The sequence below is a fragment of the Thermobia domestica genome, chromosome 8, assembly GCF_964235325.1.
Source record: "Thermobia domestica chromosome 8, izTheDome1.hap1.1, whole genome shotgun sequence".
Classification (NCBI taxonomy): domain Eukaryota; kingdom Metazoa; phylum Arthropoda; class Insecta; order Zygentoma; family Lepismatidae; genus Thermobia; species Thermobia domestica.
In genome coordinates this window covers 169,419,308-169,444,776 of record NC_137461.1, presented here as the reverse complement: position 1 = coordinate 169,444,776, position 25,469 = coordinate 169,419,308, and the positions used below count along the sequence as shown (strand labels likewise).

General features: G+C 36.7%; 1 protein-coding gene across 8 annotated transcripts in view; it reads left to right on the top strand.

Annotated features, from left to right (window-relative positions):
- The first annotated feature begins 7,157 nt into the window (after nucleotides 1–7,157).
- The window catches only part of dock (SH2/SH3 adaptor protein dock), a 180,521-nt gene continuing 162,209 nt past the window's right edge, over nucleotides 7,158–25,469 (top strand). Inside the window, exon 1 of one of the 8 annotated variants that reach the window (XM_081769257.1) lies at nucleotides 7,158–7,297. Coding sequence is in view for 1 of the 8 variants with exons in the window: in XM_081769255.1 (XP_081625381.1) it covers nucleotides 7,548–7,566 (19 nt within the window). In the remaining 7 variants the exon portion in view is untranslated. Of the gene's footprint in view, nucleotides 7,298–7,412; nucleotides 7,567–7,601; nucleotides 7,734–7,774; nucleotides 7,792–25,469 lie in introns of those variants that run through there. The other 7 variants (XM_081769261.1, XM_081769256.1, XM_081769262.1 and 4 more) reach the window with 7 other exon arrangements.

Sequence of the window (25,469 nt, the reverse complement as noted above, 5' to 3'; positions counted from 1 at the left end):
TGAGTTTCTTGTTCAAAAGTGGTCATGAAGGATATACAAGCCATTCGAAGTACGTTGACGTCCTGGACACAATAGTTTACCAATTCTTCTTGGAAAACAAACGTATCGTTCTGGTGTTCGTTATACCATGTCATGAATTTTTCTCGTTCATCCACTTTCATTTCATCTGCACCATAATAATGGATGTCCGGTAATTTTCCCACATACGTTTGATTTGCAGCAGTATTAAAAAAGTGTGGAAAATATCCCTTGGTCGCTGGTAAATGAAATGCCTTGGATAATTTACTTAAAGCCATTGGCATGAAATTTAAGGAGTCAATAAACGATAAGTGATTCACTTTCATGCTTAAAATTTTTGCTCCGTTCAAGATCAAAGTAGGTTTCAATTCATGTTCTTCCACTAAAGATTTAAGAATAAAATGACCATCATATCCCTTAAAGTTATGTGCCAAAGATACAATAAGTTTGATGTGGGGTCGTGGTTGACGTAAATACGCAAGAAAGGCATTGATCGGATCATCTTGAAAAATATGTTCCCGCTGTCCACAAACTTCACACGGATGATGTATATCTTCATCTTGAACACAGTTATAACATACTTGTTGGGCCACCAGTAAATTGGGCTTATGAATGAACGTGTCTTCATCGAAGAAAGTATCCTGTGTGGCTTCGATATCATAGAAGACAATCATAGCCTTCTTGGCATGTAACACTGATGGAACTCCAGGTTTTAATTGAATCGTATCAGGCTTCATGTAGCATTGGTGGGTAGACGTAACGTGTTTACGACACACATTACAAAAATAATCTGTACAATGATGTTGTCTTTCCCCTGTATGGACAAACGAATAAATGCGTAGACATTTGGAACACTGTTTCACCATCTTGCATATTGGCTGGCCCTTATGATATGGTACAGTCAGATGATTTGTATAACATGTTTCACCATAAAATTCACGATTGCATTCTGGACACTGCTTCTCCGTATTGGTCTTACTGCATGGCGGTTTCTGCAAACATTTCTCACACATGGCCGAACAATTCTTCACGTGTCTATTAAGATGATCATATTTTTTGTGGCATGCAACACAATAATACACAGTTGAAAAAACAGACGTTAATGACGCGATGATGTCATAATGAGAATTGATGCACATTAAATTGATTGGAATCTTGTCTTCGCCACCCGGTCCTTCATACAGAATATCTTCTCCTGAAAAGCTGGTGTATACGGTAAGTTTATAATTTGTCAAGTAGCGTTGCAATTGTCGCAATTCTTCCACGGATCCCCCATGGTCTAAATTCACTGAGGATCGAGACAAAAGTTCAAGTACGTCTGGAATAACAACAAACTTGCGCTGTTTGCGATATTGATTGTACAGTTTCTGATTTGTATCTTTATATTTCTTTAGTCCAATAGCAATCACAATTGCATAAGTCAAGCAATTCTTGTCGGTGTTTTTCACTCGTAGAATGCATTTCTTGCACTTTAATAATTCGTCGTTTGATAAAAGACCTCGACGCACCAATCCAAATCCACGGGGCACATCCACATGATGAAAATGTACAATGAACGGTTCGTTCATGAGAAAACTATCGTTACTTTGAAGGATGCGATCAAAGGAAGCCCATAAAGTCTCCAGTGTCAAATTACTTGCACGCCGAAAAGATAGATAAAACGGTTTGTTCTTCTCATCATGAGATAAAATCGATAATCCAACCATCGATGATTCGTCAACATTTTCCAATAAGTAATCCAACATCTGTTGAAAGGAGGCCTGAATCCATTCAACAATATCAGTGTCACTGGTCGGAGCATTAATTTGAATTTCCAGCATTCGTCCTTCAAGATTAAAACGCCGATAATGTCTATTGATTTCTCGCAAGACAGTAAAGCCAGAAGTAGCCATATTCAAATAGGGAAAAAGGTAAGGTAAGCAAAAAGGAATAAGCAAAGAAAACAAATATCTAAAACGAGAGAGAAAAAAAGCACGAATTAAAATTGAATTCAGAGATCACTAACACGTTTAATGGTATCAAAATGACTACACGATCAATCCTAAAAGAATTATCATATCTCAAATAGTTCTACTACTGAAACGTTTTATTGTCGTCATACTGGAAATTAAACCCGGGATCAACATGTAAATGACCTAAGTTTCTGTAGTGATAAAAAGAATGAATGAAATTGTTTTTCTAACTGTGCTGAGAGAATCATTTTTTCCCCTGACACTGAACTTTAAACGTATGACGAACATGAAACGAAAACAAAATCTCATGCGCTTGCTTTTTTTCAAGCGGTTAGACAAGGAATACTCGAATTCGATTCTCGGCGGGAGATCAGATCCCACATTAAACTGCAAGTCCACGTCTCACGTTGTAGGGAACAAATTCGTGCGTAGTTTCTTTGTTTACGTTAATGGTAACTTTCAGAAACTGAGCTAAGTGGTTAGCGTTACGCACCTCTGGCCCGGGTTCAACATCCAGTATGCGCTCAGATTCAACATTAAGCTGTATTCCTAGCCTCACTACTGAAGGGACGCTAAACCAAAATCAATAAATTTCTCGTGCCTACTTCTAATGTGTGGGATTCCTAATTCGATCCCCGGTCAAGTAAGTAAGGGTTATTCTTCCATTTGCTAAATATTTCATGCTAAAATAAAAAACAGTGATAACAATGTTATCCTCATGCGAAAGCACTCCATTGATGTTAAGAAAACGCGGTCGATACTTACCTCAAATTCAAGGAACGGAGTAAAGTCACGCTGTCACTAGAGGTACACCTACGTTCATTCACGATCTTCGTGGAAGTAGGACTTGAAAATGAAAATTAAGAATTTTATTTAGATCTAAAACGGTTCAACTATAAAGTGACAACACTATCAACCAATCAGAAACGAGGAAAATGAATCAATGACATCACGGAGAACCAATGAAAACACAGCTTTCATCATGTATCATGAGCCGAAACGTGATGTAAGAAACAATCTGATTGGTTGTGACATTATTCACGTTTTTTCTCCTTACACATCAATCGTTACGACATCTAGTATCGCAATTTTGATCATGACATTATACCGTTGACTCGTTAGTTTCTTACGACATTCAAATTAACACATCTAAAAATGTGATTCATTTTTCTTAAACTTGATTGAAAAAATGTAACACTCATCGATATGTTACGAAACTGTCTTTGACATAAATGTAAAGTTGAGCTTTAAAAGTCCGTCAGCTGAGAAAAAAATGCTGATGTAGTATAAGCAGATTCTGCAATTTCACAATAACAAGCTTCTATGCGTAACAACGAGCAGAAATGTGTAGTAATGTAACATAATCTGTCCATGTTCTTTTCATACGCAAAATTGCTTGCACTGAAGTTGGCATGGTGGCTCAGCGTTTTTTTTTTTCTGATGTGTGAGGTCTCTGCTTCAATCCGCAAGCAAGTAAGTTTATGGTGTTTTCTCATTTCATCATTTCTCATCATCATCGTTTCAAGGGGGCGTTAAAATTTTCTAACGTTAGCACCAAGAATCAAACTCGGGACCATTGCATAGTAATCAACACACGTGTACGGTCGCTTAGCGCTTGTCTCTACTGTATGAGGTCCCTGCTTCAATCCACAACGAAGTAAGTTCATGTTTCGTCCTATCATTTCTTACCATCGTTTTCGCAGGGACGTTAAATTCAACATTTCCAAGAATCAAACTCGGGACGATTCCAAGGTATCCATGTTCACCCCTAAAGCGGAACAAAAATGCCCCCTAAAAGGGAACGAGGTGGACCACTGTATCCATGTTGACCCCTAAAGCGGAACAAAATGGCCCCTAAAAGGGAACGAGGTGGACCACCCAAATTTATAGTAATATATATTAGGGTCCAGTACTATGATACCAAATATTTAAATTTGGCAATTTCCAAAATTAAAGGGGTGAAACAAGGTATCATTCCCAAAAATTTCAAGGGGTGCACAAATGTACCTATGTCTTATAATAGGGGATGGACCCCTATACATGACCATATAACCATATAAGGTAATAGGACCTCATCCATTGGAATAAATTAGGTCAAAAAATCAAACACGTGATACAACATATTGCTTACGTTTATATTTTGGCAATTTTTGTACCCCTAAAAGGGAACGAGGTAGACCACCCAAATTTATAGTAATCTATATTAGGGTCCAGTACTATGATACCAAATGTTTAAATTGGGTAATTTCCAAAATTTAAGGGGTGGGCCAAGATACTCCTCCCAAATTTTTTAAAGGGATGCACAAATGTACCTATGTCTTACAATAGGAAATGAACACCTGTATACACCCATATAACTATATAAGGTAATAGGACCTCATCCAAGGGAATAAAATGAGCCAAAAACCAAACATGTGGTTGTACTAAAATTTGGCAATTTTGTACCCCTGAAAGGGAACGAAGTGGACCACCCAAATTTATAGTAATACATACTAGGGTTCTATACTATTGTACCAAATGTTTAAATTGGACAATTTCCAAAATTGATGGGGTGGGCCAAGGAACACCTCCCAAAAATTTAAAGGGGTGCACCAATATACCCATGTCTTATGAAAGGTAATGAACCCCTGTATATGCCCATATAACCATATAGGGTAATAATACCTCATCAAAGGGGATAAATTAGGTCAAAAACCTCCAAAATTTAAATTTTTGGCAATTTTTTACCCATGAAAGGAAACGACATAGACCCCCAATACTGATAGAGGTACATACTATGGTCCTAGGCTACCACACCAAATTTTTAGATTTGGCAATTTCCAAAATTTAAGGGGGGGTCCTACGTACCCTGCCAAATTCTAGAGGGGTGGTCCTAAGTACCCCTAGGTCATTGACCCGAGCCAGGGACCATGGGTCCTGGGGGTGGTCCTATGTACCCCTGCCAAAATTAAGGGGTGGGCCATGGTACCCCTAGGTCATTGACCCCGGGCCAGGGACCATGGGTCCTGAGGCAGGGACCCAGGGGCCAAAAAGTGTCCTGAAGTCACGCCAATACTACTTAGAGCTATATAATATGAATACAAGGATACAACTGTACGTCATCTTCTATATGTATGATGGTTGGCGATCTTTCCCAGATAGCAAAAATGACTTGCAACAAACTTGCAGCAGATTTGCAATTCAAGTCTGCCAAACTTGCAGCAGACTTGTGATGCAAGTCTACAAGTTTGATGCAAATTTAATGCAAACTTCTTAGTTGACGCTCTTCGAACTTGCAGCACGCCTGCAGTGCAAGTGTATGGTAAGTTTGCAAAGCAAGTCTAATGCAAGTTCCCACTTGCACTGCAAGTGCACAACAAGTCGGCAGCAAGTTAGTGCAGGTTTGACGCAAGTCTCTGCAAGGATACCACTTGCACTGCAAGTCCACAGCAAGTTTGTAGTGTCTTCTGCGAGTATATACTTGCATTGCAAGTCTACAGCAGGTCTTCAGCAAGTGAATGTAGTAAGTCTTCTGTAGGCATATACTTGCATTGCATTGCATGGCTTTTACAAACCGAACATTTACTATATACGACAATCACACAGTATATTTTTCTCAACAACTTTGTCAAACAATATACGTTTAAAATATAAATTATCTCTACATACTGGATACTTACGTAATTATCTTAATTATCCACTTGTTTTAATGCTTCACACACTTCGCACCTACTACAAATGGCGACCTGGCGGGGAGATTTCTAAGATTGGACTTTTGTACCACCTGTTGGTAGAAACTAGAACTGACACATTTGCTACAAAGTTGCAACAAGCCTCCGAGGCAAGTAAAATCTAGCAAGGGAAAATCAAATTACGACATTTGCGGGTAACTCTTTCAATACGCCTGCAGCAGGTGTACAGTGCACGGAAAGTCTAGCAAGTTAAAATCAAATATTGTGAAAGACTTGCTGCAAACCAACATGCTATTAGGGTTATGACTTACTGTAAGATTTACGAGTAAGTGTTGTTTAGATTGGGACTTGGGTTGGAAGCAGGGTAAAAGTTAGGGGTATGCTGGGGGGACGTCGTTACCTCTTCCAAAAATATCTATGGCGTCCCCCACTTCCTAAAAATTTACAGTAAATAAACATAGGCAAGGAGGACGGCCTACGGCCTATCATGCGTCACCCTACTATTTCAGAACCACTTTTACCCCTGGTTGGATCACTTCTCCACGATCGTCAGCTCTTATTTTGAAGTAATTAAAACTCAAATTTATGTTTTGTATGTATTGTTTTATTTTGAAATTAAAGTAGTATTGAATTCTCGACCTTTTGTTTTGACCGCTGTCCCCTTAATAATGGCAAATTTTTTGGTCCCCCTGGATTTGCACTCAAATGCCGCCACTTTATGTGTCTACTGCTTTCTCCTGTTTTTTATGTTCGAATCTTCTGCTTTTCCAACTGATCGGTCTGGCAACACTGTATGAACATAAATACACCGGCTTAGCAACAACGCACACGCCACGTTCCCGTGGAAAAAAAATCGAATTATGGGAAAACAAGAGATTTTTTTGTTGACTCAGCCTTCTATCCAGCCTGTATTCCACTATGAGCCACAACCTTGAAATTCTTGTCTTGCAAATCTATAGTTTCTAATTGTAGTTGGGTGGTTAAGTACCTACCTCTGGTGCGTGGAGTCCCTGGCTCGATTCCCGACCAAGTGAGTATGTGGTGGACAACATCGTTTTCGTGGGTTTTCTCCAGGCACTTGTTCCTCCCACATTCTCATTCCACCAAATTTTCCATCATAATTCACTTGTATTGATCATCCATCTCCCTTAGACTAAAGGGCATAATTGTGGGACGTTAAAGGAAGATTTCATTTAATTTAAATTGTATAGCGATATTCTGAATCAGATCGATGTATTCGTCAGATTCAGAATACCAGTACTTACGTACTTTCCCCGGTCTAATCAAGGTACAGGAATAGCTTTTTGTGCAACTATTCGCAGTGACATCTTAAAATGATATCTCTAATTAACGATGATAGTTGATTTCCTCTTTACTATTTAGCGTAACCCATGACTAGTGTCTTCTGTCATTCATGACCTTGGTGTTGTATAAGGGCAAAAATCACGAAAACTCAAATATCAAACTGAAATCACACTGTTTCTGATTTTAGGAATGAACAATGAAATTTATAAAATGAGATTCTGTAATGAATTCAGGATTTTATCGATCGTAGTGAGTTCACAGACTATACTATTACGACAGATATTACTTAAATGGAGCACCATAACGGAAACAAGAGTGAGGGTGATGTTAATCATGGGCGAGAAACAAATGGTAAGGTAAATTTGGATTTATTATGGTTTATTTGAGGCTATTAACGACGTATCCACAATAAAGTTCAGTTTTCACTTGCAGTTGAAAAGCACTGTGTATGTGCGCAACTTCAGCACCAACTTCTGAGTCAGGAAATCTCGTTTTGCACGAGATTGACTGAAGTTGTTTTGGGGAAGTGGCGCTGGTCCCCGGTTCGGGTGGGAGAGGCACTTTCGCGATAAAGTATTACGTATATTTTAGTTTGAAGAATATGTCAAGTTTAAAATTAAGTAAGTAAAGTAATGGTTATTTCTTTAACAGTAAAACAACTAGTACGTAAACTTATTGGGAATACGACCGGGTGTTCTTCTCATGAGATGTTTTATACAAACTATGTTACCGAATTCCTATTGTTATTGCAAGTTGTTGCTTATTTCACGTAAAATCTAGCGTGGAGGTAAGAGCTAAAATTCATTGAGTACGAATAGAAGTATTGGTTTTTGTAACAAACTGAGGTAATTCCCGTTTTTAGTTTACATAATTTTCACTACTTGTGTAGATAAATTTTGAGTGTAATATATTGACAAAAATTTTTGTCACATATGATACAAGTATAAAAGTACGAATGAACCATTAACGTTTTCTTTTATTAGTGATGAATGATTAATAGACGTGCTCTCCTTTTTTAGGGGAACATATATTTCTATACGTATCTAAGGAAGAAATATGTTGCTCGATTTCACAATAGGATTGTATAAATAATCAATATATAGGTCTATGAATTGGGATCGTACTTCTCATATGTACTGTATAATGCAGTGAGACCGAAACCAGTGTGACTACAAACAAGATTATTATTTTGTGTAATGTTCATAGAGAGGGTTTGAAATGCAAATTTCTAGTACCGTAGACTAGCGTAAAAGTAGTGATTTCTAATGGATTTTCGTTTTATATGGGATTGGACACAGAAATAAACTTAACAATACATGTTCCAACTGCACATCAATGAGTAGGATCCGTTTAGAAGATACAGTATTTTAGACTAGGTTAGGTTAGGGAAGCTAGGGAAGTTTCTAGAACACAGGTTCCCGTTTATGAAAGTAATGAAATATATTTTAGGTACCATGTTCTGGTTCCTTTCCTTTCCTTTTTTGGGCACATCTTTACTTTGACTCAAACAGTGATTGCAACCGATTCTTCTGATCCGGTTGCAGTTACTGTCCGAGTCAAACTAGTGTAGCTACAATGTTAAGAATTATTCTATAAGTACAAGGGCCAAAAGTTACTAAACACCATTCCGAAAGTCTTCCGGGAAATCAATTCAGGTGAAGCGGTGACTATCAATTTGGGTTAAATTCCAAAGTTGGGCGTCCGTTTCCAGCAATTTTTTTAAAATTTACAGGAAAGATATGGATAATTTGATCGTTTGTGTGCTTGATAATATATAAGAGTCTCGAAAAATCTGTTTATTTGTTATATATAAGCGGTTATAAACATGGGACTATACGGCGAGCGGAGGGAACTACTTGGCGCAAGGTAACCGAACAGTTGCATTGTGGGAAAGAAACGAACATTTATGTTATCAACATGGCGAATGTACAAGGGCAATGAACAAACAGTTTTAAAATTTGTGAAGCAATACGTTGATAACGAGCAAAATCTTTTAAAAGTTTGTGAAGAGCACTTATTAATGAACCTAATAACAAATTGCAGTGTGGAAAGGAGATAACAGCGAGAAAACGTGGCGAAAGCGGACGCCCAACTTCGGAATAAATGCCATCAATTTTGAGATATAAATGGAGGGCTACCACCCCCTAACCCCCCCACTCAAGTACAATTAAAAAATCCAAAACAACAACAAATAATGAAACCATTACTATAAAGCTAACGTAAGATGGGGAAAAAAGTTAAAAAGACTCACCACTGATTATAAATCAGTGCAGCATGACAAAGAAAAATAAATTACATCTCACGAAGACAATAGAACAACCAGCAGCAAACCAAATACTTTGCCAAATACTCGTAATCTTGCCAAATACTCAAATGCAAAACAAATCGAGAATAAAAATAATATCAATTAGAAAAAGAAAACACTCACCGTTTCGCCATAGCAGAACACTCATGAACAATGAACTCATAATTGATGATTCCACACACGAAAAAATAAGATAACAAAAACACACTTCAAAGTATGTGTGCGCATTACTCAACTTCACATTACTGAAAAATGTTCCTTTCCGCACAGACGTCGATTTATTAAAGAAAGCACCCTTGCTATTGTTACAAACAAACAAACCAAAAAAAAAAAAAAAAAAAAAAAAACATTAAACGCTCACTTTTACCATACGTCGGAAATATCTTCAGAATTGGACCTCAACCATGACAGGTTTTCTCTAACAATTAAACCACACAGTGCTGCAAAGCGATATGAGTTAATATCCGAATCTGATTCAAACTTATTTAAAAACGACGAGTTCAAATTCTTTGTATTAAATTCATGAAACGGTTTCTTAATCAATCGTCGCCATGAAACGAAAATTCAATTACGTGCTCCCCGCATGCCACCAGCACACACATACAAGCAGACAGAACATCACATCACAATAACAAACTACCGTATGACTGTACGGAGACACTTAGTGAGAAAAATATGAAATATGAGAAAAATATCTTTAAACTACGGACTTCACACCAAAGGCACGAACAGTTCCAACAAGTGACTCACGCAGAAACAGTTCCAGGAAGTGACTGAACCTATAAGAACTGATTAAAGTCACTGTTTGAGTCAAAGTAAAGACTCATTCATTTCTTCCAGTTTTTTGACGTTTTTATTGTTGAAACATACTGTTACCGAAACATATTGAACAGTCCATTACCATGTTTGTTTGCTTAACCACACTAGTCATATGTAGGTTCACATAAAGTGTTAATGTTTTAATTAGCGGTAATTGTAATTTTAGGTAAATATTTTTTTGTTATTTCGGGCTAAGTGCCGTATCGCTGGACCAATATTAGGGAATTTACCGGGTCAATTGAAGAAGGAGAGAGTGAAGAAGGAATGAGTGAAAGTGAGGTATGTGAAAGGTTTGTGTATAGCCCGCTCTCCCCAGTTCTTTGTCGCCGGAACTGGAAGAGTCATTACTACTACTACCACTAATATCGAGAACAGAAACCAACCAACCCCTGCGGGGCTTCTAACCAGGGAGTGTTAATCTGAGCTTCGTGAGTTCCCGCCACCCTTCGTGATGACGTATACAAGAGTACTGGCTCCGCTCGCTTTCCCTTGTCCGTACTCCTGCTTTGTGCTTGCTTTGCTTCCTTCTGCTATTACAGTTTTTTAGATTTTAAATTTAAAACATATATTCGTTGTAGCCATTTTTATATTTCATTAAATGATTGAGGAAAGACTATCTTCAATGTATTGAAAATAAATTAGCCTTGCAAAATAAATAAACAAATAAACATTACTAAGAAGGCAAACTTACCTTGCATCTCAGTTGACGAATACTAAGATACAAATTCTTTCGTTAAAACTATGTGTAGATTGTTCACAAGTTGTACACTTGTCACAAGTTGTTCACAAGACAGAAAAAAAAATCACTTTTTGATTGTACGAGGAAATAAACACTGTTTTGGATGCACAAGGAAATAACAGTTTTGCGTACACAAGAAAAAGCACTATTTTTCTGTAAAGAAAATAAACACTGTTTTTGGTGGACAGGAAATAAACACTGTTTTGGTCGCACACGAAAATAAACACTGTTTTGAACTATTTACACAGCAAACTAAGATTTTGTACTCCCAGTTGATGATTTTGCCCACTGCTTTGCCTTTTTTCTGTTTGTCTGTTTATTTCTAAGTTTCACATTAAGATGTCGCACCCTAATGAATGTGCGGATTCTTACAAATGGGGCAATAATGTCAATATGTACATCTGGGAACATAGAACTTAGAATCTTTTTCATATTTTGCATTACGCCTGGTTTCTTGTGTAAACTGTTTGGGGGATGATATGATGAAAATGCCATTTCCATCTTCCTAACTATTTCATAAAATACTTCATTTGGTTTATACAAACCACCACGTGATACTAAATCAATCCAGCTCCTGTCACTTTTACTAACAGGACGTAACTGATCAGTTCGACTTCCTAGACTTGAGTCAATATTACGACATTTGTATGCTAAATATCCTGCTAAATAATATAGGCCTTCATGTGAACAATCCATCATTTCTGTGTCACATGAATCAAGTCTCGGAAACTGAATTTCAGCTGAATTATGTTCACTTAACCTTGGACTTTCGCTTATGAAGTTCGAGAGTACTCTACTTACAATACTATTACCATCTTGTTCAATGACAGTATTCTCATTCAATCTCTCGGCACATTGGTCGTTTATTGAAGCCTCGCTACATTGATCTTTTGTTGGAACTTTTAAGGGTAAATTATTTACATTTACTCCAAGAAATAAGAGGCGTACCCTATTTTTAAACTCTGTGGGCAATGGGTGGTCATAAAATCCTCCCATGCCACGAAGCCTGGAAAAGAAATTTTCCAAAAGATCTTGGTTTAATTTGGCTGTCAAAAGAAAATTTGTATTGTACTTCTTCTTCATCTCATCATACAGACCAAGAAGTGCATTTGATGACTGTATGATTCCTTGTTGAAATGGCAGCAGGTTCGTGTGACCACATACACGAAGGGAACTAATCGTATCTTTCATTGCGTTAATAACATTTTTTTGCAATTCGAAATGTACGCCGAAAGCACTTTTCAATTTATCGATGGGATTCTGTTTAACGCGTGAGTTCATGACATCAAACCAATCATTGGTAAGTTTGAAAAAGTCAGCAGCTTCTTTCTCCTCAGGTAAAAAATATTCTATGGCTGCATTTGTTTTCCTAGAAAACAACTGAGCAGCATATAAGACTCCTTGTCTTTCACGTCCTGTAACTAAAATGTGCAAATCTGATATAGAAAGAGGCAAGTGCAGTTCGTTGTCATTTTTATCCAAAATAGATTGAATGACTGCTTTCGTTATGACAGTGTCAGATGACAAGACAAATCCTTTATCAACGAAGTGGTTCCTTAATAATTTTAAAAGATGTGGTACATCAGCAAAAACCCAAATATTGCTCGATGAGTCGATTGGATTTGCAAAACAAGGGTTTGAGTAATTTACATTCAGCTCCTTCCAAACTTTAATGTTACCTCCACCTAAATCGGACAGACAAGCCACAACGCTATATTCAGCTTCTTGAAGTGCTAAGATTGCACTATATAAAGTTTCTTTTGTCATCTGGGCATCAAAATCATAATATATAACTTGCTTCCATTGAGAAAATAGTCCACGAGCTAGAATCACCTGGAAGAAAAGCAATGGTTCTAAAATAATAAACCAATAACAACAAAAATCTCAAGTTTTAAATATTTCAGATTTTCTTTTAAAAAGGCTTTATGAATTTATTATTTCGATTGTCTTCTAATAAAAAGGGACATGAAAGGAAATTTATAAGTATGAAGTTTATCAGATCTCGTAGCCATACCTTGCAATCAAACAAAAGTAGAAGTCAAAGATAATACCAGGGGTGGATAACTTAACGTAACTGTAACGTAACGAAAATAGTTCTCTGTCACAAAATTATTGGTTATTTAATGTAGGTAGGTACAAGGTATAACACCAATTTTTGTTACGACACCGTAACGTTATTCGAGCATGTAACGTTATTGTACCGTAACTAATTGAAGGAACAAATCTGTTTCGGGTATTCCTTTCATGCTTGGTGGGAGAAAATCAACAACTGGTACCAACTGAATGAGATTCTTTCCTCTGCGGGTATCTAATGGAACGAAAATGTGTGGAACAGAAGCTATTTCGTTACAAATACTATTTGCCGCATGAGTAACACAGTTGACCAGACAGGTTTGGTAAAGGTATTGTGTTCATCAGTTACAGATCTTATCAGATCTTTGGAGAGTTCCTCGGACATGTATTGTTCTTCAGAGGGTCACATTGAATTTCGTTCTTCAGGTGGTGAAGCAGAATGAATATTTCACTTTCATATGTTGTTATTGCAAATATGAAGTAGAGACAGGGAGAAAAAAGAGATCGATTTCTGTGAATATCATAGGAGGAAGTCAGTCACATACAAGGAAAAAGGCAGGTGGAAGGGGATAGCAGGGTCAGGGGGAAGCACAGAGTGAGACAAAAGTAGCAAAGGGGAGGAAAAATAGACAATCTCTTTCATTCTTCATCTTGCTTTGTTTTCATAGCGCTCTTCGCTGTCCACAACAAGAGTAGGATTAATTTATGTAAGAACTGTTCCATGAATGGTGGGTGCAAGCCTGTGAAAATCATATTATTATTATCATTAAAACAAAGCCCACAAAATAGCTAGGAACTTGTGTGATGCATGGCCACGTCATTGGCTATCAATCTGCATTATTTTTGGAATATTTCACCGTTGTTTGCGATTCTTAATCCAGGCACATCCCCAATTTGTTCACTATATTGAATCAAACTATTATTATTATTATTATTATTATTATTATTATTATTATTATTATTATTATTATTATTATTATGTCTAGCGAGCATAGCCTAGTGGCTAGCGTTCTTCTTTCGCAAAAGGGAGATCCTGGGTTCAAAGCTTGTGGCCTGCTACCCTGACCGGTTTTACCAGCTTTTTTCGTTGTTCCACAAAGTGAATGTCGGGATGTTATCTTTAAGCATAAATCCTGCCTGATTTTCTCCTTTCCTTTTTCCATTATCGATGTTAAAATATTCTGTTGTAAATTGGCCTTAGAAGCTGCATTTGAAATATTTTACATAAATAAATGAATGTTTAGAGCACGCCAGGCACGCGCCCAGAATTTTTTTTTTTTATTGTTTGTTTGTTTGTTTGTTTGGAGGGATCCGAAGATTTTTGCAGGTCTAATACGTATATGTAGTATTTAACCTGTGTTATTCAACACCCGAAAAGACGACAAGTAATTGTTAATTAGTGCCTCTTATTAAACATGATAGAGCTAAAGATATTAAAATTTTTAGGCTATGTCAATTATTTCGATGACAAAGAAGTATACTTATAGTAAGAAAGTTCACAAATGTTCGTCGACTTGCGAAGTTTTGTGGGGAGGAATCAGGCCCGTGCTGGGTTAGTAACGAGGGCGGTGGACAAGTCAATCAAAAGGGCGCCCATACAAACGTGAATACGTATATATATATATATATATATATATAATATGTGTGTGTGTGTGTAACTTAATGTAGTAAACATCGTGGGGGAGGGAGGAGTACTGTACCCGACATAAAATGCAAATTATAGACCAACCTGGGTGTAGAAATGCCTAGGAGCTATGACCCAAAAATTTTTGGAAAAATGGATAAACAGCCATACTCGAGAACGAAATGTCGAATCGAAATGGGGCGAAAGGGAATTTCCATTATTTTTAGTCATAGATTCTATTAGTGTGTAATCGGATGTAGTGCAGTGGCGGTGCAAGAGTTACTCCTAAAGAAACTGGAATATTCCTTCGAACGTTGAATGAGGAAAATGAACATCAATCAAGTGCAAGATTTCAACAATCAAAGGTAATAGTACATCGATCAATTTAGAACACGTAAAATTCGAAAGAAAGTGAGATACTCATGTGTGATTGATCTATTTTGTTTCAGTATAGAATAAACTTTCGAAGAAGAATTTAAATAAAAATAAGTCTTTAATGTATCACAGTTATGGGGCGCGGTAATTTTGGCACCGGAAATTTTGGCACCAGTAGTTTTGACACGGTAATTTTGGCATCGGTAATTTTGGCACCAAGAAAGGAAGCAAACGGAAATGTTGGCACCATTTATAATTGAAGTACAGAAAATGTGAGAAAATACTCTGAATGTAATAGATATTTAAATTCACATCTTATTAACTAGGACCGTTCCAGCGCGACGAATCAAACCAGTCACGAATGTACAGTCAGCGACAAAATTTCTTTCTCTTCATAGGTAAAATTTATTTGCCTATAACTTTGGAAATGATGGACTGATTTGAGAAGTTTTCTGTAATTCTAAAATTATGGTGACTTAGAGTCGATACGGTATCTGACATCTTTCACAACATCCGCCAGCGAGGTTCGATGCTTCCCTGTCTTCCTCAGAAGCGATCCTGTTTCCTGCAATTTATTCACTAACATATCATATTATGTTCCTGTCTGGGACAGAACGTGAGGCAAAGTTGCGTGTAAATGCCCTTTGCGTAGCAATAACAGATCCCGTTTTCCAAAAACTTTTAAACTATAAAATCACGTTGCTCCAAAGAGCACATTATTGTAACCAGTGGTGCCCCCCCCCCCCTTATGTCCATGACGCACCCGCCTCAATTGTCTATCCGTAGGTGTTCCTCCATGAAAAAAAAAAAATCTTTTCGATTAAGTTTTACACTCCCTCAAACATATTTATATAGATTTTTAACCCCCCAAATATTTCAATGACGCAGTTTGCGTCATAGCCCCCTTGTGGGCACCCCTGTTGTAACTGTGTCCTGATCATATTGATACAATAGCACAGGATAATTCTCAATACAGCGGCCCAGTTTCTTGTTTCTTATTGACCGTCGCGAGGTTGCCATCTAACGAAGAAACTCAAATCTCCACACCGCACCTCGCCTAATTCTAATTCGATACAGTGGCGAATATTTGCTGCTTTTCTAGAAGCGTGGCCGATATTACCCCAAATGAATTTAAACCAGTAAACATAGTTCCATAAATCTCCCAACGTTCCTTGATCATTTGCCACAAACCGCATGAAAATCCGACTTCAGTTAGAAATTCTAGACCCAATTGAAATCCGTGAGTTTTAAAATAATCACCTTGTATATGTTCTATGATGTACTATAGGAAAGGTGTTTTTAGTTGTTCCTATAACTATTCTCTGAACTTATAATTGTTTTATTTCTGACAAAAAGTGTTAGTTTCATTGTGTGATGAAAAGTAGTTTATAATAATACCCCGCGAAAGACATGTAAGAGGTAGTGGACTGAAGGCAAAAAAATAAATTTGCTTTTCTTGAAATAGGAAATAACATTTTATTCGTTACATTTTTTGGTTTTCGTTTTCACAATATGAAGTTTCGTAAATTATCGTAAGTGGTAATATTCAGTATGTATTACACCGAATCTACCTTACACCTAAATTTCCCTACACGGAGTTTACCGTACATCGAATTTTCTGTACACCGAATTTTCCTACACCGAGTTTTCTTACACCGAAATTTCCTACACCGAATTTTCCTAGACCCCTCTGACATATGTTACCCACCTTGGCCGCCATCTTGGATTTAACTTTCGGTTTTTCAAATGGCAATAGGTTCAAATGATACATCAAATTAATGTAAACTTTTCTCGGAATTTCATTGGTGTACTGAGTTTTATCGTAGCTTGTATATGCCATTAAATGTCAAGCACTTCATATTGAACCAAATAGAAAGTTGTGCAGGGCCCCATGTGTATATGCAATCTTTTATGTGTTATCGTTGATGAAATATTCTCTGAACTTATATACATGCAGACACACAGATGTCAATACGGAAATGGTAGGTCTTCACCCAAATCTGAATCTATTTAAATACATTAGGCATTTTGACAGTAATACAATACTTCCTTATTATAGTATAACATGGAAGTAATAACAATCACTCATGGAAATGTAATAAGATTATGACACCTATGTTGTAAGGAGTTTACGAGTTAGAAATTGTTTTGATTTGTCAACATCAAAAACGTAAGCGTAACTGATATTAACCTGCAATGTCTATTCGCAAAGTGGCTGGAGGGAATGAACATGTAATACCTTCCAAATGGTACAAGCTACGGTAAAATACATTATACCAGTAAATGTAAACGTAAATTTCCGATGTAACACTTGCACCTATTTCCATTTGAAAAACCAAAAGTAAAATCTAATATGGCGGATCTAAGATGGCGGCCGGGATGGGTAACATGTGTCAGAAGCAGTACTTGATCCAATTTGTTTTTCATATGCCCATATTCATGTCCAGTGAGTAACATCTAAAGAAACTAAAATGAATTTTGTGTTCGAGCGTTATGGTAGTGTATGATAGAATTCCGGATATATATGAAGGCCCATAAATATGCCAATTACCGGCGTGGGCAGCTAAATTTAGTACAACACACATTAGACAGCAGAGAACTTTGTATTTAAATCAATTTTACACGAATCTCGAGGGGACACTTCGCGAATGTACCTGGTGAGAACCAACATGTAGGCTACTATATCAAAGAATGCCTGCGATATATTAATTTCAGAACCGCAAGAACCCTATGTTTGTTTTCTGAATGCAACATAAAAATTTGTTTCCATGATAATTCTTTTATTTACTTTTTAATATCAGTTCTACAAGTAGTACAACCTTCGACTATGACACTTTCTCGCAAATTAACTAATAAGCTTTTAAACAATACAATGAACATTAAAAATCAAAGGGAGAAAAAGAGACAAAATAAACTGTAGATTACCACATTGCCACGAGAAGTCAAAACATTCACATGAGAAGAAAATAGTCTTCTGAATGGGTAGCACGTTTTGACAATTTTCTTTCCCTGGCAGATTTTTTTTTTTTTTTTTTTTTTATACAAAAATAAGATAAAATAGAAACATGTTTAAAGGTGCACGTGCACTCCCTTCCTTGTAAATATACACTACCTAAAGTGAGAAGCTAGGAGTGAAAATAGCAACACTTTCCGACATTTTCCTCTGTCATGTTTCGATTTGGGCTTAAATCAAAGGGAAGTTTTGCAAAATCGATAGTTTAAGTCAATTTTCTAAAAGTTCAACAAAAGGATTCACCGAGAACAGATACTTAGGATATCCAGGGCATTTCCTCATTCACACCACAGGTGCCTAAAGGCATTTAAAAAATCCAATTCAATTCAAATGTAGGCCTACTGGTAGTTATTGGTGCACCCCTCAGAAGATCCTTTCTACCAAATCTTGTGTGTTGTCCCCCTTGATGAGTTTCTCGCTACGCCTGATGTCTGATATGTATTTGATTTATAAACTAAATTGCTTGCAAGCAAATGAAATGTCCTTCCTGTTTCCCTGGGGGCCAGTATATGGGTGTATGTAGCTCCGGGTTCGATCCTTGTTGGGAAGTGAGCTCGAGCTTCAACCACATTGATCAGTGCAAGACTGTTGTAAAATAAACATATATGGTGACTATCGGCAGTGAGCTCCTTCATGCCTAAGCGCTTAGCGTACGCGCCTTTCGCCTGGAAGACCTGGGTTCGATTCCCGGCGTGAGCATATGTGGTTTCGATTCCATGTTAATCAGTAGGTCCCGTCTCATAAAGCCTCGCTGCCGAAAAGGACGTTAAACTCCAAATCAACTCAACTATCGGCAGTGTCATCACAAGAAGTAAAAATCTTATCAATAAGCTTACATTAAAAACTTCACTCTTTGATCATTTCTCTTTTTCCTCTTTTTAAACACAGAGCAATCAAAGTAATGCTATTCTCAAAGGACATGTGCCTGAGGGCCTAAGGTGTTTACTGAATCTTAAGTATGAGGAAAAAGAAAACAGACTGAAAAACGTGGAATTTATTTACTAGTATAATGGAGATTCTTTTAAAGCCAACCTTAGACTCCCTGTCGCCAAGGATGTTTAAACGTTACTCAAGCGTAACTCCAAGACCATCAGAATTGAAGAAGATGAAATACAGGTACAAAAGGTAACCGATAAAGAAAAGAGAAACATAGAAATGGTACTCATCATAACAAAAATATGTCTACTTACACAAAAATGTTCTGCAGAATTTCAATACGTTTCATATCGCTAAAATCAAGGAACAAAACCCTTTGGGTTCGAGAGAGAACTGGTATTCAGTGGAACCAGTTTTATCTTAACAATCTCAAGCAGGTACGACATACGTGGGTATTTCGAGTAACGCTAATCCCTTGCTGACCGTAACTACAATACCAAAATGCAGAATGTTCCATTGAGTAACGTTACTCAGCGTAACATAATTCAGAGCGTACCATTTTAAAAGTTACACTGAACAATAACGTTATTAACTAGGTGCAGAAATGGGTTACAAAATAGTAACCGTAACAGATAACAAATTGTAAATATTGCACATTTCGTTAAGTTATCCACCCTTGGATAATACTAAAGAAGGAACATTAGAGGGAAAGAATTTTGGGATGAGATGGAGTGAAATTTTATTATCTTTTTAATAGTGTTTTATTCAGGGACTGAAGTAGAAATTTTACCAAGCCAGGAGTATATTTTTAAATTAAAGGAAGAAAGAGTATATTAACTTTATTTAGTTTTATAAAAGTCCAGAAATTCCTGCAAGGAAAAAATTCCTAAACTTGAGGAGTAGATAAGCAGTTGGGGTTCCCACTTTGCTGTTGGGATTAGGTGAGTCATTTGGCGAGGGCAGGGAGAGCAATTGTGCTTTCTCCATGAGTTTAAGGAACCCACATGGTTTCTAATAAATTGCATATTAATATACTAATAAAAAAGGCGAAACTGAAAAATCTTGCTCCCTCCTGGGATAATCTGAAATGAGGCTCCCTGTTGTGAGATCCTAGCTTCGAACCCTACAGAATGTTCAGATGGTATCTTCACGTAGGTACATCTTAGTCAATTTCCTTTCAAAGTTCCTTTCCATATCTCATTGTTAATTGTTTCCAATATGAAATGTTTACTTATTGTTGGAATTTCGATTTTTATCGAAACTAGTTTTACTGGACTCAAAAAATTAAGTTTTACAAGTTTTCTGTTTGCATAATGTTGAGAATCAGCTGTACAGTAAAGAGCCATCACACTTGCATATTTTAAGTGCTCCTTTGAAAATTCTCAACAGTATGATTAACCGTACAAATATGAAAGTTAGCCTTGATGACGGATTTGTTGTATAAATTAATTTGGTATCCTAAATAGTGTTGCCACGAGACAAGAAATTTCTCGTCCCGTCTTGTAAACGAGAAAAGTCGAAATGAAAGTTGGCTTTTTAAATTCGAAGTGAGACGAGAAACGTGACAATTATCGTTTCTTTTCTGAGGCTGGAATCGAGAGGAGGCGAGAAATTTCTGGAGTTTCGTAAACAACACTAGTTCAGCCAAGTCTTAGATCTCAAACACTATTTTAATGTTACATATTTATAGTATAAAAACTATAAATTGATAAATTAATTGAATGAACATAATGAAGAGGATTTATCAACGTTTAAGGATTCACAAGTCACTACATAACATGGTTTGTCTGTTATATCACTCTCTTCATGAATCTTTAGTGACGTAGGTGGATTCTGATAATTTCTAGATGGAATTAAGAAAATAATAAAGCATAAATTTTTACATGATTTTGCGAAACGAGACGAGACGTCTAAGAATTTAAATAATTAATATTTTCTGACCAGAGTATGTAGGCCTACTTTTTTATTAAGGTAAAAATAATTCGCAAGTTTCCGTAACGTAACGTTATCTCCCTCAGACGTTAATTAACATATGTATGTTCATATTAATGTAAGAATTAATGAGGAATTCTTACATTAATTAATGAGAATTAATGAATTAATGGAGTCTAAAAATTTTACTAGAACATACGAAGAAATCTTATTTCTCATCTCGTCTCGTCCCGTATCGTGAGTAACTAATTCCAAGTAAACAAATCCGCAAAGTGATACTTGTAATGAGAGAAATGTTATATCCTTACATGAAGGTATTTAAACTCTCGCTTTATCTGAACGTGAATAACAGGGTACAGACACTTTTTTAAGTTAGCCTATTCATAGGTTATTGAAAATAAATGTTTACCTGTGCATTCTTGAATGGCCCCATGATGGAATCACTCTCCCTGAACGTGAATAACAGGGTACAGACACTTTTTTTTTTTTTTTTTTAAGTTAGCCTATTCATAGGTTATTGAAAATAAATGTTTACCTGTGCATTCTTGAATGGCCCCATGATGGAATCACTCTCCTCATCGTAGGCAATCTTTGAATAAACATTCATTTCATCAAATGACAAAACACAACATTTTTGTCGTGGATGCAATGATTGTCCATAGCTCCTCATACTATCAATTACAGCATGCAGTAGGCCAGGTCTGCATTGAAATTGTCTAGTCCAGTTTCTTAAGGTAGACATGCTGGGAAGAGGTATTTTCATTTTATTTTTGACATACCTGTACGCTTTTCGCGAAACAGATCGAAGAGCTAATGCATTCAAAACGTCACGCTTCGACCAGTTTTTCGGCCTACGTTTTCGCTTTAAAAAACACTGTATTTGATTAGGTGTGAAATATTGTTCAAGCATTGCGACAGTTTTGTTTTCAACGCAGGACTTTTTCTGATTGCCCACTCTAATCAACTCTTTCTTCAACAAATTCACACTCTGTCTTAAAGGTTGTACTCGATTTCGAATACGGTTGCATTGTTGTTTTAACCTTGTCACTGTAGTATTACTTATTCGCAGTTGAGTTTGAAGGAGTTCAATCTGTTTCTGTGCCTCTCTTAACTTATCTGGCAAATCTGTTACAGGGTTATCACAGATTTCATTTGAGGACGATGACGAAACGGCATTAGATTCTACAGGGGAACATTTGAATTTTTTACGTGGTGAGATGCTTTCAAGATTTGCAAAAGCACGCTTACGAATTCCTCTATTCTGAACTCGAACACTACGGTCACTTTTCGTACAATTACATATAGTTTTGGCACAACATGATGCTGATACACTCAGCGGAATGTTCAAGCTTGGCACAACATCTTTTTTAAGCTGAGGTCGCGCACTTAAATGTAATAATTCCGATTTCAAATTCCTTACATAGTCACTATTTTTGAAGTGAACTGAACACACCCTAGAAGTCTTCGGATTTAAGCTGTCCTGTCTCTTACACTTTCCTATCCACTCCCGGCAAATAATAGGGTCTTTGGGAAAACAAAAATAGTTTATATCTTTAGTTTTCTTAGCATTGTTCGGACAAGTCGCAATGGCACAAGTAGATGGCATTTTCACACACAGTCACACGTATACAGCATTCTCGCAAAATTTCTGATTCTCATTCCCATTACCTTGAAAAACACAAAGGAAAAGCACAAAAACTATATAAGTCGAAAATAGCACTGTTTTCAGAGCATCACTACGAAAAGCGCGCTGTCAACAAGAGATGTCGTCTGCTTTCTCTCTGATCCGTACTCTCGCTTACGTCACAGCGAGGTTCCGCCCACCACACATTTTTTCCTCTTCGTTTAGCGAAGACTGCGCTACTTTTCCCTATATATACTTTGCTTCTAACCCATTCCTACTACGACTACTATTGCTACTACCACTACTGCTACTACCGCTACAACTACTACTAGCACTACCGCTACTACTACTATTTATACTAATGCTTCCTTACTACAAGATTTACATCTTAAATCTTTATAACATGCGATTCCGATTCATTATGAACTAATATGAATCGTTAGATTCACTATGAATCGTTAAAAATCACTGGGAGGAGCGGGCTGTACTGAGACAAAGTGAAATAGTAAAAGTGAAGAAAGTAGATTTTTTTTGGCTACTTTTGATGATGTAAGCGGCACTGTATGTAGAGGCGGAAGGACTATTTCGCGGAGAGTTACATTTTTTATGACACAGGAGCGCGAAAGGCATGGCGTTGGGGAAGAAGGAAGAGCATTTCGGGGGCTATTTAGCGGAGTATTTATTTAAGGAGAGGAAACCCCAGAAAACTGTTGTACACGATTTTCTTCTTGAAATTTGGAAAGTTTAAAAGCCTCAGTTTTGAAGGTAAGTGACTTCTAACTGAACGGGAATGTATTTCTGCACAGTGTGCAGAAGTTGTATTGTATGTTAATAAGTGAAGCGTTGCAAGTATGAAACCATGACAGGTACTATTAAAACTTTTATGATCGCCAGAACCCACATGTTGTCACTACCCGCTTACGCGTCTACCCACCATCGCTGACGCGCTTCGGTTAGGTAGCATTCGTGCATTTTAGTGGACACCTAACACAGGTTGGTTTTAGTGCCCTAACGTAAAGTAACGTCATCTAACGTAACTTCATGTAATCCAACAAAATATAACCGAATGCATTGTCTCCCGGACGGACGGAAAGGGTAAATACATTGGTGAACCTAACTCCTAAAAACTTGAGAGTGATTCTCGATGTTGCATTATGCGCAGTATTGAAGGAAATACATGCTGTAATTACCTGTGGTGCGTACGAACACATTGTAATACCTCAAATTACCCACCTAGTAATGTTCCTCGTCAATTCCTCTCCACCGTTATTTCGAGTGAAACCCTTGGTCATTCTTGTGCAGGAACACATAATGGCTTCAGTCCTTTTTCACATGAACTTTACATTGTTTTAATGCTTCAACAGTAGTCATTTATGAATACTGCGTAAAATTTTTATCCATGCTTATGATCGCCTACATTTCCCAATAGTTGTAGACTGCTCTATTTTTTCTGTATAACACTATATGTATGTAGCCCTAACGTTAGTGCACTAATTAAATTTACTAATAACTTTCCGATTGCTGTTTTAAGATTTCTTTCTGATTGATTCTTCTTAATCACAGCATCGTTTTAATCAACCAACAGACATTTAATTTACATCACTTTGTGTACGACAGAGAAAAAAATTGACGAGGAACATTACTAGGTGAGTCGTCTAAGGCATAATACATTTTACCTTTATTATTTTTGAAGGGCAGGAAATTTTAAGATCATCCGTGGAAAAGCTTACGTAAGAATCCATAAACAATGATTGTACCGGACTGTCATTCAGTGACTAGAACCCTTGCTGAGTGGTAGTTTAAAAATTACTTCAAATTTTACACTGTGATTAATTAATTTTTCTAAAGTGATAAGATATTGAAATGTGTGTTTTTGTTTAACATTGGAACTAATTACTTTATGAGAGTTCAGTATTGTAATATATTAAAGAAAACAAATGACTGTGTTAGGACAGAAAAGAACTTAGAAATTAAACACCATGGATACATGAATATTTCCACAAATACGCTGGGCTCAAAAATTTGTGATAAATGTAGAAAAGAAATTACGTAAGACATTCACAGTAAATAACATAAAAATACTACTATATATTGTGAGCGCTGATTACATTTAGAAAACAACTATAAGTGATAAAATTAGTACTCACCGCAGAACCAAATGTTAATTTAAGAAGTACTTTCGGAAATCCCTATTTCCATAATCAGCTTTTCAGTTCGAAAAGAAAATTTAAAAATGAGTAAGAAATATGGATGGGTAAAAAATGAGGTTAAAAGGAGTAAAAGATACGGAGTAAGTCACTTCTTGTCGAAAGGGTGTTAAGCACATGTTTGTTCACTAGTCACTGGTCATTGTTTTCTGTTTTAGTGTTCCTTTCCACCGGAGGAAATAAAAGCAATGACAGGTCGTAGAAGTAAAGAAGCCTACTATATTTATAAAGAGAGACCTATACTTAATTTAGACAAGGGTGACATAAATACAATTTAGAGTAATCTTTGTAGTACGTATATCAGCTGGTTGGAAAGAAACACTAAAACGGTGAACAATAATCAGGTTCTGTACAAACATCTTCACAACTTTCTTTTGACGAGAAGTGACTTACTTTTTTTATTTTTTATTTTTTAAACCTAATTTTGTACACATCCATGTTTCTTACCCATTTTTAAATTTTCTTTGAACTGCAAAGCTGATGATGGAAATAGGAATTTGCGAAAGTACTTCTTAGATTAACGTTTGATTCGTCGGTGAGTACTAAGCTTTTTACTTATAGTTGCTTTCTAAATATAGTCACCGATCGCAATGTATAGTGATGCTCAGGGTGCGAATTACCGGGGGGAGATGAGGGGCATTTTGTCCCCCCCCAAAGAAGTCAGCTGAAGTATCCCCACCGGGGATGCTCGCTTTCCCCCTCAAACTATGTTTAGTATAACTCCAAATTTCACTGATTTTTGTTATTTCTTGTAAATTTAATCTAGCTGTATTTCGAAATGATCGATGTACTGTTCAGTTTTGGTCATTTCTACTTACCACCTAATTACCCACTATTTTCAACGTTGTTTAGTAGAACTATATTATTATGACTACGGTTGTTACTTGCAACTGTACCTTCGTACCCTTCAGTTCGTCATCGTTTATGAATTTGAAT